We start from the raw sequence: 13,875 nt of genomic DNA, 5'->3' as shown, positions 1-13,875 counted from the left end.
CTAACAATACTCGCCATTCAGGGCTGTTTTCTTAAAATAGATTTTGGAGAATCCTAATCCTTTTTCTTTAATTCATCTTGATTGATTGTTGCATTTATACTTTCTGATAATTCATAGGTTTTGGATTTACTTGCGGCAAATGGAGTGGTTGATTTACATAAACTCTTTCTGAATTTACTCAGGTTTCTAAACAAGGAGTTTAATTACTCCATTGGTTAATGGTTCCAGACAAACCACGATAAATTAATACCAATCACTTTATTTGCTTCAGCCATGATTCTAGATTGGAATCGTAATAAATTGTTAAAAAAAAACAAAACTGATTCCTTAGTGCCGTGCAATTCTTTCAACCTTCATCATTTTTCAATTTTTTTTAAAAAAAACAAAAGCAAAAAAAGCTCTCAACCTCTCAGCATATTGCTCACCAAGCAACTCTTTTGTATATTTTATGATTTTAATAATAACATTGACAACTTCGTTTTTCATTTATAAAATCAAAAGATATATTAGCAACCGACTCACCTGCTAAACCAACTTAATACAAATGTCAAAAAAAGCTGCCAAAAGAAGTTCAATTATTGGAAAACAACAAAAGAACAAACGAAATAGATAACTAAAAACAATTAAAACAGATACGAAGAATATTGAAGCACAAGATTTGTCCCCTGAGTTGCCCCTTCCATACAGAAAAATTGAACGGAAAAATGAGCAATCCACATGTTTTGGTGATACCTGCACCAGCACAAGGCCATGTGATTCCTTTACTTGAGTTTTCACAATGTTTGGCCAATCATGGCGTCAGAGTGACATTTGTGAACTCAGAGTATAATCACCAGCGGGTTTTGAAATCATTGGAAGGAAAGAATAATCTAGAGGAGAAAATCCGTTTGGTTTCTATCCCAGATGGAATGGAACCGTGGGAAGATAGAAATGAATTGGGGAATAAACTTAAAAAAATTTTGCAGGTTATGCCCGGGAAGCTGGAGGAGCTCATAGAAGAGATCAACGAAAAAGAAGATGAAAAGATCGATTGTTTCATTGCGGATGCGTACATGGGTTGGACTATGCGTATAGCAGAAAAGATGAAATTAAGACGGGGTGTCGTTTGGCCTTCATCAGCTGCCTCAGTGGCCTTGTGTTTCAGAATCCCTAAGCTGATAGATGATGGAATCATTAGTAGTGACGGTAATTATCAGATTCTCTGTTACTAGTTGTTTACTTTTGTCCCTGAGAATACTTTTAAAACATGCCAAAGTCACTTAATGAACTAATGTAATGGAATGATACAGAGTGTGCGCTCAGAGAATATATAGATTCAAACATAAATATAACGAAAGTCAGCATGAATGAGAAATACAGAACAAAAGTCATTCAAAATTTTAAAGTTAGTTGTTTATGCTTCTTGTTGATGCGAGATTCCGGTTCTCCTCGTTCTACGATCAGGATCTCTGCTCGATCAACTTCGTCACTACCAGGAGGTCTCCTCGCCAGGCTTCTTCTCCGGAGGTCCCTGCGTACACAGATAAGTCAGAGTACGCCGGTTGTTTTCCCGGCGCAAACCCTCCGACGCTCAAGTCAGATATGAAGGTTCGGGAAAAGCTTGCCACAGGTCTTATGGCGTTTCTTGTGGTTTTCTCCCCTTTTCTCAAGAATGCCAACCCTTTTACCTTCGTTCGCTACCTTTTTATAGGCTTCCTCTGAATCTCAGTCTTCCGCTCTTTTCGAGACGGTATGGGACTTCAACTGCTGCGTTATGGGCAAAACATGGGATCTAGCGTGTTACGCCACGGTTCAGGGGAAAGTGTGGCTGCCACGGTTCAGGGGAAAGCGTGGCTGCCACGGCTCTGTGAGACCTTGCGTGTTACGCCACGGTTCTGGGGAAAGTGTGGCTGTCATGGCTCTGTGAGATCTTGCGTGTTACGTCGCGGTTCTGGGGAAAGCGTGGCTGTTGTGCCTAGATTCTCGTGCTGGAGAGCACGTCTTGCCAACTGCCGTCGACCGGGTCTCCTCGCCTCTCGATCTCTAGCTGGAATGGCCTCATGCCTTTTATAGGAATTGGCCTCGCGGACGACAACATCGTGGACGAGCAGGATGTTTCTGATCCTGTTCTTCCACGCGCTAGGCTTTAACGGAACACATCGGTTCGCAGAACTCCGCCATCAGATGTCTGCTCGTCATTCCTGGTCCCTTCGACGCATTTGTCCCAAACAGTATCCCTCCCAAACACCGGTCCCCCAGTTTCTGGTGTTGGGTAATGTAGTGGACCAGCAGTAGAAACTCGATAGTACTCGCTCGCGTGGGTTTGGAAAAGGCTGCCAGGAGTCATGTCGCATTTAATTGCGGACGAGGTGACGTGGCAGAAATCCCCCCCTCCATTTGAATTTCAAACCGACGGTTACGGGATTCTCGGAATATGCGTCATTAAATGCTGGCAGCCCAAGAGTTTGCTTCTCAGTAAGGAAACCCAAAATCTTCAAACACGAACTCGTCATTTTCTCCATTCTTGTCTCTCCGCCGAATGAACCTCGGCGTCAAAGCTGTCATCCCTGTCTCTCTCTGACCGAGTCCCTGCTTCAGGTATTTCTTCTATTTTTTTTTCGGTATTGGTTAGTTGTAGGTAATTTCCTTTCTCTCTGCTTTGCTTGAGGTTGTAGTTGGCGGTGGTGTTTTGGTTAGAACTTAGGATATGTCGAAGGGTAAGGAGAAGGTCGTTGAGGTTGGTGACGACGAACTAGGTTTTTTGCCTAGTCTGCCCGCTGATTTTGCTTTTGATCCCGGGATCCCCTTAGAGCCCATTAGGTCTAGTGTTGGTACTAGCGCTAGGAGGATGTCTCCCCAAACAACCTCCTCGAGCGACAGTAGCGATGAAGAAGGATCTTCTGGATCGGAGAACACCTTGAGTGAGGGTCAAGGGGATGATTCTGGTGAGGCGTCCCCATCAGGAGCATCACGACCAGAAGAACGGGGTACAGTAGGAGGTAGAGCCTTGTCGCGTGATTATGCCATTGATTACATGTCGTGTATGACCACGTTTGACGAGCTCAATGACCTCCGACTTAGGTATAGTATTCCTGGTGAGATACCTCTTAAGATCCCAGGAAAGAAAGATACACCTAGCCGGCCTCCCAGGGGATACGTTACCCTGTATCTGGAGAGCTTTAAGTATGGGCTGAGGTGTCCCTTGCAGCCTTACTTTGCCCGGATACTTAACGGGCTAAATCTGGCTCCTGGTCAGCTGAACCCCAACGGGTGGAGAGTGCTCTCTGGTCTGTTCATATTGTGGGACAGATGTTGCCAAAGCGAGCCCACGGTTGATGAGGTGAAGCACCTGTACCAGCTGAAGAGCAGCCCTAAAGATGCCGGCTGGTACTACTTCCAATCTGGTACCAAGAGCAGGAAACCCATAACTGATCTTCCAACTGGTGGTGGTGGGACTTGGAAGAGGAAATTCTTTTTTGCTGGGGGTCCCTGGGGTCAAGTTGCACAAATAGACGGGAAGGATTGTCGCGTCCCACCCCGTTTCACGGTCCCAGGTTGCCTGCTCGCTTTAGATGTCTTGTATCCATAATTGTTCCTGCTGTATTGGTTTGTCTCTAACCAAGTGTCTGTTTGTGCTGTAGTTTCCTGGGGTGTTCACTTCCCGCTCCGACCTGGTCTGCTTAAACGGGTCGAGGCTGTATTGGCCAATTCCTGCTCGAGCCGAGAACTGCTATCTACATACAACTTCCTCGAGTCTCGGTTGATACTTCCTGGCCATAAGATGGAGGACGCAGTGATTGGAGCTCTGACCAGGAAACGCTCTCGGCCTCCAACAACCGATAGGGACCAGGACAAAGATGCTCCCGCTGCGAAGCGAAAGAACATCGTGCAGCAGGTTCCTCCCTTGCAGGCTCTCCCTCCTGCCTCTGCTAAAGTCGGGGAATCCAGTAGAGCGGCCACTGATCCTGCTTCCTCTTCTCCACCTGTTGTGCCTCGGTCTCGCTTACCCGACAGCCGACCAGAACACTTGGTTCCCTATCTCAATGAGTTGTCTAAACTCGTGAGCAAGAAGGACCTGGAGGGCTTTGACGGTTGTACCCTGGGCGAGCTGGTGGGAGCCATGCAGTACAGTGCTTTCCATCTCAGCTGCATGGCCACCTACTATAAGGCCAAGGTTGGCCGTTACGACAGGAAGATGAAGGAGGACATTCAATCGGCGACGACCAGAGCTGACGTTGCCGAGAAAAAGGCGGGGGAGCTAAACGTTGAGAACCTCAAGCTGATAGAGCAAGAGTCCCTTGCTCAAGCAAAAGCCATTACCCTCGAGGAGGAGCTGACCAAGGTTAAGGAGGATCTCCAAGGGCAGAGGGCTATGTATGAGGCTCAGCTCGAATCTCTCCGCGATTCCCACCGAGCTCATGTAGAGAACTTGGAGAGGGAGGCCGACAACCAGTACGACCAGGGACTTCGGCATTCCTATCATTGTATCATGGCCGTCCTCGGGAAGCAACACCCTGATCTGAAGATGGATGACCTTGCAGCTGGTGTTGCTCAACATATGGACGAGGAGGCGGCCAAGGAAGATGCCGAGGGGTTAGAGCCGATCGTGATTGAGGAGGGTAACTCTCCTCCTCGTGCAGTCCCTGCTGATGTTGGCGAGGCGAGCACCCCCCCGGACGCAACTGGTGATACCCCCCCCGCACCCGAGGAGGTCCAGCCAACCGATGCTGCTCGGCTCACTGATCCACCATCTTTTTGATATATTTCTTCTTGTATTGTAATGAACAACGTTTATGAAATTTATCCCCTCTGTTAGCCATTAATAAAAATGTTGTTGATTACTATCTCGTGTCGTACTCATGAATTAATTTTCGTCTGAAACGCTGATCGCTTCTGTCTCGCCGTAAGACAGGCTTTGAGACTTGGTGAGGCCTTTGCGTGCCGTAGAAAACTTTCCGAATGCTTCGTAGTCTGCTCGCCTTCTCGCGAACGAGCAGATCCTGGCATGCTGGGCTTTTGTCTGGCCCTAAGACAGGCTCTGAGACTTGGCGAGCCTTTGCATGCCTTAGGATTTTCTTCAAACGATTTGGATTCTGCTGCCTTCTCGTGGCCGAGCAGATCCTGGCATGCTTGGCTTCTGTCTTACCGTAAGACAGGCTCTGAGACTTGGCGAGCCTTTGCATGCCTTAGGATTTTTTTCAAACGATTTGGATTCTGCTGCCTTCTCGTGGCCGAGCAGATCCTGGCATGCTTGGCTTCTGTCTCGCCATAAGACAGGCTCTGAGACTTGGCGAGCCTTTGCATGCCTTAGGATTTTTTTCAAACGATTTGGATTCTGCTGCCTTCTCGTGGCCGAGCAGATCCTGGCATGCTTGGCTTCTGTCTCGCCATAAGACAGGCTCTGAGACTTGGCGAGCCTTTGCATGCCTTAGTGTTTTTTTCAAACGATTTGGATTCTGCTGCCTTCTCGTGGCCGAGCAGATCCTGGCATGCTTGGCTTCTGTCTCGCCATAAGACAGGCTCTGAGACTTGGCGAGCCTTTGCATGCCTTAGGATTTTTTTCAAACGATTTGGATTCTGCTGCCTTCTCGTGGCCGAGCAGATCCTGGCATGCTTGGCTTCTGTCTCGCCATAAGACAGGCTCTGAGACTTGGCGAGCCTTTGCATGCCTTAGGATTTTTTTTTTTTTTTTTTCGGTTTCAAGCGAAATAAATTCGTCGACGTTACATTAATGGCAGGATTTGACTTACATGAAATTGTTCGGACATAAAACATAAAAATAAAAGATAGACAGCATGAGCAGAAATTGCTTTAAAATGTGAGCAAGTCTTACTGGAAGTATTTTCGGAGGTGTGCTGCGTTCCATGGGCGTTTCACTTCGTGGCCGTCCGCGCGAACCAGCTTGTAAGCTCCGGGCCCCGCTATCTGCTTGACTCTATACGGCCCTTCCCAATTCGGTCCCAGCACTCCTTGAGTCGAATCTTTGGTGCTCTGATTCACTCTTCTCAGTACCCAGTCTCCGACCCTGAATTGCCGTATGTTCACCTTCTGGTTATAATACCGAGCAACCCTCTGTTGGTAAGTGACTGATCGCTCGGCTGCTTGTTCCCTCCTCTCCATTAGCAGATCAAGATTCAAACATATCTGCTCGTCGTTCTCCTGTTCATTGAAATGATCTGTCCGGTGTGTGGTCGTTCCTACCTCAGCCGGCACGACCGCTTCATGTCCGAAAGCCAAAGCGAACGGTGTCTCCCCCGTTGCGGTTTTGTGGGTTGTTCTGTATGCCCATAGCACACCTGACAGCTCGTCAACCCACGCACCCTTTTTTGCTCCGAGCCTGGTTTTCAGAAGCTTCTTGACTGTCTTGTTGGCTGCTTCTACTTGTCCATTCGATTGAGGGTGAGCAGGCGAGCAATACTTCAGCTCTATCCCGAGGTTCTGGCAGAAATCCCTGAAGCTGTGATTATCGAACTGCCTGCCATTATCCGTTACCAAGGCATATGGGATCCCGTATCGACAGACCAGGTTTCTCCACACGAAGTCTGTTGTTTTCTTCTCTGTGATCCTGCTAAGGGCTTCTACCTCTATCCACTTCGTGAAGTAATCTATAGCGACTATCGCATGTGTTGCTGCTCCTCGTCCCTTTGGCAATGGGCCGATCAGATCAATTCCCCATTGAGCGAATGGCCAAGGGGAGGCCATGGAGGTGAGCTTCTCTGGTGGTTGGTTAGAGAAATTCGCAAAACTCTGGCAGCTTGCACAGCTCCTGGTCTTCCTTTGCGCATCCTGGTGCATCGTCGGCCAGAAATATCCCTGCCTTAGAACCTTGTGGGCCAGGGACCTCCCGCCAGAATGATTTCCGCAAATTCCTTCATGCACTTCCCTCAGCACGTAATCCGCGTCGTCATCGTCCAAACACCGAAGGAACGGTAATGTATATCCTCGTCGATACAGTACCCCATCGATCATCGTGTATCTCGAGGCCTGAGCTCTAATCTTCCGAGCCCGTAGCTTATCTGGTGGTTAGACCCCGTCTCTAAGGTATGAAACTATCGGGTCCCTCCACGAGCTTTTTTGTTCTATCCGCAACACCCCCAAATTTTGCTCGATACTCGGGCGAGACTTCACTTCTAGGGGGACCGACTTTGGCATTTTTGGGTCGGCGACGGCTGCCATCCTAGCCAAAATGTCTGCTCGACTATTCTGCTCCCTGGGGATTTGTATCACCTCCACTGCTTCGAACTTCCCCATCATCTGCCTGACTATCCTTAGGTACTGTTCCATCTTCTCCTCTCTTGGTTGGAATCTTTCACTGACATGATTCGCAACCAGCTGGGAATCGGTTCTGATCTTAACTCTGTCCGCTTTCACGGCCCTAGCCAATTCCAGCCCTGCTATCAAGGCTTCATATTCTGCCTGGTTATTTGTGGCTGCAAATTCCAACTTTACAGCATAAGAGATCTCCTCCCCCTCTGGGCCTTCCAGGACAATCCCTGCTCCTGAACCCCGCTCTCCTGATGACCCATCCACAGATATCTGCCATACTTGAGTTTCGTCGTTGCCTACATTTGCATCTTGCTGACCCAAGCATACTTCGGGCTCCGCGAACTCAGCTACGAAATCGGCCATTGCCTGGGCCTTTATCGCCGCGCGGGGTTTATAGTCTAAGTCGAATTCGCTCAGCTCTACAGCCCATTTGACGAGCCGACCAGAGGCATCCGGCTTGTGCAGAATTTGACGCAATGGCTGGTTGGTGATTACCGAGACCGGGAATGCTTGAAAGTACGGCCTCAACTTCCGAGCAGCAACCACAAGGGCCAGTGCCCATTTCTCCGTCGTTGGGTATCTGGTCTCAGCGTCGAGCAGGGCCTTGCTGGTGTAGTATATCGGATACTGAATTCCTTCTTCCTCTCTCACTAGAACGGAACTGGCGGCCCGATCAGATACCGCCAAATACAGATTCAACTTGTCCCCATCCCTCGGTGTGGACAGTAGCGGGGCTTGCTGTAAGTAATGCTTCAAGTTCCGGAAGGCTTCCTCGCATTCCGGGGTCCATTCCGTTTTCTTTCCCCTCCTTATCACTTGAAAGAATGGCTGACACTTATCTGTAGCCTTGGATATGAATCTGCTCAACGCCGCCAGCCTCCCCGTGAGGCTCTGCATCTCCTTCAGGTTTCGAGGAGACGTCATTTGCACAATCGCCTGGATCTTCTCGGGATTTGCTTCAATCCCCCTATGGCTCACCATGAATCCCAGGAATTTCCCTGACTCGACCCCAAAAGCACACTTCTCCGGGTTGAGCTTCATCTTATACTTCCTCAAAAGCTCGAACGTCTCCTCGAGATGTCTGACATGTTCCTTCGGGACTTTGGACTTGGTGATCATGTCGTCCACGTACACCTCCATGGTTTTCCCGATCAAGGGCTTAAAGACTTTATTCACCAGCCTTTGATAGGTGGCCCCAGCATTCTTGAGACCGAATGGCATCACCCTGTAACAGAACAGACCTTGGTTAGTGATGAAAGCCGTGCTCTCCTCATCCGGCTCGTACATGGGGATCTGGTTGTATCCCGAGAATGCGTCCATGAAGCTAAGCAGACCATGTCCAGCCGTTGAATCTACTAGCTGATCGATCTTTGGTAAAGGGAAGCTGTCTTTTGGGCACGCCTTATTGAGGTCTGTGAAATCCACACACATCCTCCACTTGCCGTTTGCCTTCTTTACCAACACCACATTTGATATCCACTCCGGGTAATTGACTTCCCGAATGAACCCTGCTCTCAGAAGCTTCTCCACCTCATCATTTACAGCCTCATACCTCTCCTGGTTGAAGCACCTCCTCTTCTGCCTTACTGCCCGAGCACCTTTCTTTATTGCCAGCCTATGACATGCTACCTCTGGGTCAATCCCTGGCATGTCCTCATGTGCCCAGGCAAACACGTCGGCGTGAGCCTGTAAGCATTTCACCAACTCCTGCTTTTGCTCTCCCTCAAGTCTCGACCCGATTCTGATCGTCTTTCCCGGGTTCTCTGGTCCCATGCTTACTGTTTCCAGATCCTCTACGGGTTCTTGTCTGCCAGTCTTGTTTTCCACTCGGGTATCGAGGGATGTTATCTGCATCGCCTCCCTTGCTGCCGAGGAGTAGCAGCTTCTTGCGATCCTCTGGTCTCCTCGTACCACTCCGACTACCCCATTCACCCGGTACTTCAGAGCTAGATAATGGTTGGACAGCACCGCTTTGCTCATCCTTAAAAATGGCCGACCTAGGATCATCTGGTAAGGACCTTCCTCGTCCACTACGACGAAGTCCAGTATCATTGTTCTTTCTGTCGGGGGGCCCCCGATTGTGATAGGCAGTTCGACCACGCCCAGAGGGACCAGCTTCCCTCCTCCGAACCCCTTCAAGGAGGTGTTGGTGTATTCCAACTTCCGGTCGGCTATTCCCATTTCTTCCAAAGTTGATTTAAATAGCACATCAACTGAGCTCCCCGTATCAACCAGTATCCGGTCAAACTTCTTGCTAGCGATCGTAGCCTTGATGACTAAAGCGTCCTCGTGGGGGTATAGAATCCCTTCCTCATCCTCATCCGTCCACATGATTGGCACTTGCCTGACCCTTGCTCGTTTGGCTGCTGGGGTGTTGAAGAGTATCTCTTTACTGGTCATGGCGTATCTGGCATAATTTTTTCTCGATCTGTTCGAATCTCCGGCCAACGTTGGGCCCCCAGCTATCACCCTCGCTGCGGGCGGCTCGCGTCTCAAGATTCCTTCACTCTGCTCCCCTTCATCCGTTGTGGCCACCATCGGGAAAGTCCCATCCATAAACTCATCCAGGTACCTATTTCTCACCAAATCTTCGACCTGGGTCTTGAGATCTCTACACTCTGCTGTGGTATGGCCATGGGTGCCATGGAACTTACAATAACGTCCTCTATCCCTCCTGTTGGGTAGCTTTGTTATTGGTGTAGGGAGGTGCAGCAGCCCTCGACCCTTTATGGCCTCGTACACCTCATCCAGGGGCATCTTCAAGGGAGTGTACCGCCCATAGTCCTGGTTCTGGTCGACCAGATGCACTGCTCTTTCTCTGTTTGCCCCACTGTGAGTTGGGGGCGGTGGGAGTGCTTCTGGTCTGCTCGTCCTGCTACCGTGGGAATGTTGATGAAGATCGCCGGATGCCGAATCATGTCTTCTCCAAGGCTCCCTAGCTGGGGAGCGAGGAGGTGGCGCCCTGCTGCGCTGATACTGTGGCGGCCTCTGATGAGGCTGGTAAGCAATTACCCTACCTCCTGCTCCACTACCGGAGATCTGGTGGTCCCTCCTCCTGTTCGGTCCATTAGTTGGTAATGCTTTCTTCTCTTTCCTCCCTAACCCTTCCAACTGGTCTGTCTTGATCCGTGCAGCCTTCTCCTCCTCAATCTCGATGTCTCTTTTAGCCTGTTCGTATGCGGCTGCATACGTTTGAATAGCTGGGCTTCTCAAATTGTACCACAGCCTTCCTATCTTCACCCCTTCTTTCAGTCCCCTTAACGCCTGAGGGTGGTTGAAGGCTCCCAAGTCGAGGACAGCCCGATGAAACCTCTTGATGAATTCCCGAAGGGTTTCTTGCTCCCCCTGTTTCATGCTCTTCAGCTCCATCACGTCATCTTCCGGTGACATTGCCCCACTAAACTGCTCTGCGAATTCCTGGCACATCTGCTCGAAGGTTTTTATGCTGCCCCGAGGAAGTTTCCTGTACCATTCTCGTGCACGTCCCTCAAGGGATAGTGGGAACACCCTGCACCTTTGGGATGGAGATAATCCCTGGACCCCCGTTATGTCGTTGAAGCGCTCTATGTGCACCAGCGGGTCAGTTCTTCCCGAGTATCTGAGGTCGGGGAGGCGGAAATCTCTTGGAATAACTGCCCTCATGATCTCTGCTGCGAGCGGTGATTCCCCGTCCAGCATTATCCTCCAACCAGGGGCTCTGTTCCTCCCTTGCATGTCATCAATTATTTGCGCTAGCCTTCGCACTTCCTCCTCCAGCTGTCCTGCGCGACCAGGGTCGCGCGCTGCAGCTTGATCCCGCTCTCGCTCTACATCATGTAAGTGTTGCCTCAGTTCTGTTTCCTCTGCATTCACCACCCCGTCGCCCCCGTCACAAGTCTGTCTTACCGGGGACTGCTCTCTTTCTCTATGAAATTCTCCTCGCAGAGGTACGTTACCTCTCTCACCACCAAATCTCCCAGCGGTTTGACTTCTCTCCGCACTATCGGTACCTGGTGACGCTCCACCGCCTCTCACCCTTCCCTCTTGGGTTACCCTTCGCTCGTTCCGCAGCTCATGCAGGATGGTTGTCAAGGTTTCCATCTGCTTTTCCATTCGCTCCATCCGGTCGAACATGACTTTTTCCCGTGCTTCGCTGATTACCTCCCTCAGCGTCACGGAATCGTTAAGCCTTATGTCACCCCCTTGTGCGCTACTTCCTCCTATCTCCATTGCCTTTCGCTTACTCCCCCCCTCTTCTTGCTATCGACAGAAGCTTTTTGCTCTGGATCCCCACAGACGGCGCCAAAATGTTGATGCGAGATTCCGGTTCTCCTCGTTCTACGATCAGGATCTCTGCTCGATCAACTTCGTCACTACCAGGAGGTCTCCTCGCCAGGCTTCTTCTCCGGAGGTCCCTGCGTACACAGATAAGTCAGAGTACGCCGGTTGTTTTCCCGGCGCAAACCCTCCGACGCTCAAGTCAGATATGAAGGTTCGGGAAAAGCTTGCCACAGGTCTTATGGCGTTTCTTGTGGTTTTCTCCCCTTTTCTCAAGAATGCCAACCCTTTTACCTTCGTTCGCTACCTTTTTATAGGCTTCCTCTGAATCTCAGTCTTCCGCTCTTTTCGAGACGGTATGGGACTTCAACTGCTGCGTTATGGGCAAAACATGGGATCTAGCGTGTTACGCCACGGTTCAGGGGAAAGTGTGGCTGCCACGGTTCAGGGGAAAGCGTGGCTGCCACGGCTCTGTGAGACCTTGCGTGTTACGCCACGGTTCTGGGGAAAGTGTGGCTGTCATGGCTCTGTGAGATCTTGCGTGTTACGTCGCGGTTCTGGGGAAAGCGTGGCTGTTGTGCCTAGATTCTCGTGCTGGAGAGCACGTCTTGCCAACTGCCGTCGACCGGGTCTCCTCGCCTCTCGATCTCTAGCTGGAATGGCCTCATGCCTTTTATAGGAATTGGCCTCGCGGACGACAACATCGTGGACGAGCAGGATGTTTCTGATCCTGTTCTTCCACGCGCTAGGCTTTAACGGAACACATCGGTTCGCAGAACTCCGCCATCAGATGTCTGCTCGTCATTCCTGGTCCCTTCGACGCATTTGTCCCAAACAGTATCCCTCCCAAACACTTCTCTTAAGTGTTCTCTTGAATAGACAACCATGAGCTGGTGACACTTATGTGAGAAGTTTCCTTGTTCTGTTTTCAACTTCAGGTACACCAATCAGGAAACAAATGATTGAGTTGGCCCCAAATATGGCCGTAATAAACTCTGCAGACGTTTTTTGGGCCCGCCTTGGTGACTTGACCAGGCAGAAAAGTTTCTTTGATTATTTGTCAGAAAACATGCAAGGCATGAGAGTGGCAGATTTCCAGTTTTGTAACTCAACATATGACCTTGAGCCAGCGGCTTTCACCGTGGCTCCAAAAGTTCTGCCAATAGGACCACTTTTGGCAAGCAACCGGCTAGGCAATTCAACCGGATACTTCTGGCCAGAGGACTCAACTTGTTTGGAATGGCTTGAGCAACAACAACCAAACTCAGTTATTTATGTTGCATTTGGAAGCTCCACAGTTTTGGAGAAGATTAAATTTCAAGAATTAGCACTAGGACTTGAACTTTCCAATAGGCCGTTTTTGTGGGTCGTGAGATCGGATATTACCAATGAAGCAAATGCCGCATACCCAGATGGATTTCAAGAGAGAGTAGCCACTCGGGGGAAGATAATCGGTTGGGCCCCTCAGCAGAAGGTGCTTAGTCACCCTTCCATTTCCTGTTTCTTGAGCCATTGTGGTTGGAATTCTACCATGGAAGGTGTAAGCAACGGGGTTCCTTTCTTGTGCTGGCCATACTTTGCTGAACAATTCCTGAACGAGAGCTACATTTGTGATGTTTGGAAGGTGGGATTGAAGCTTGACAGAAACGAAAGCGGGATCTTCACAAGAGAAGAAATTAAGAACAAGGTGGATCAAATGTTTCGGGATCAAAATTACAAAGCAAGGGCTTTGGAACTCAAGGGAAAAGCCCTGAGTAGTGTCAGAGAAGGTGGTTCATCTAGCAAGACATTTCAGAGTTTCCTTGAATGGGTCAAGGCATAGACAATTGCCAACGCAACCAATATGTTTCCAAGTTTGTTGCATTTTTATTATCATTTTGGTTCAATTATAAGCAATAGATCATTATAACTAGGAGGAACAAATTTCTAGTTATAGGTCGGTAGCCTAAAGCAAAGGTTGCACGCTTGCAACCAACCAAATAATGATTAAATTATAAGCTACATTTCTTGTGTTAGCCTTATTTTGATGATCAGTTTTCCGTGACAAAAATCAGTGCACATCAAGGCAAGAAAGTAAGCATTGGCTCCTCCGAGAAGTTGTTTCGTCTAACAAGATTTTTTCAGAATTTCCTTGTATGGATCAGGGCTTGGACACTGGCATTAGAACCCAAGTAAAGAGCCATCAATCAGAAAAGTGCAGCTATACCAAAAAAATTCTGGATTCTTTGGCCATTATTACCAATTAATCCCATGGGATCCTGACTTAGGTTTGGTATAATATTTCAAATTAAATTTCAAAGCTGACAATGTGAAAATTATAAGTTAATGATATGATAGCTTCAATAATGGAGCTGCTGATGGCAGACTTCGGCA

The 13,875-nt window shown here is 49.2% G+C and overlaps 1 protein-coding gene across 1 annotated transcript; it reads left to right on the top strand.

The window, feature by feature from the left end:
- Window positions 1-555: 555 nt before the first annotated feature.
- LOC107174999 (UDP-glycosyltransferase 83A1-like) lies at window positions 556-13,517 on the top strand. The gene is made up of 2 exons (XM_025094131.2): window positions 556-1,185; window positions 12,441-13,517. The coding sequence occupies exons 1-2, from the start codon at window positions 705-707 to the stop codon at window positions 13,322-13,324; spliced, it is 1,365 nt and encodes a 454-aa protein (XP_024949899.1). The 5' UTR covers window positions 556-704; the 3' UTR covers window positions 13,325-13,517.
- Window positions 13,518-13,875: the final 358 nt, after the last annotated feature.

This window comes from Citrus sinensis, chromosome 6 (genome assembly GCF_022201045.2).
Source record: "Citrus sinensis cultivar Valencia sweet orange chromosome 6, DVS_A1.0, whole genome shotgun sequence".
Lineage (NCBI taxonomy): Eukaryota > Viridiplantae > Streptophyta > Magnoliopsida > Sapindales > Rutaceae > Citrus > Citrus sinensis.
The sequence above is the reverse complement of the archived record's forward strand: the minus strand, read 5'-3'. Positions and strand labels throughout refer to the sequence as shown.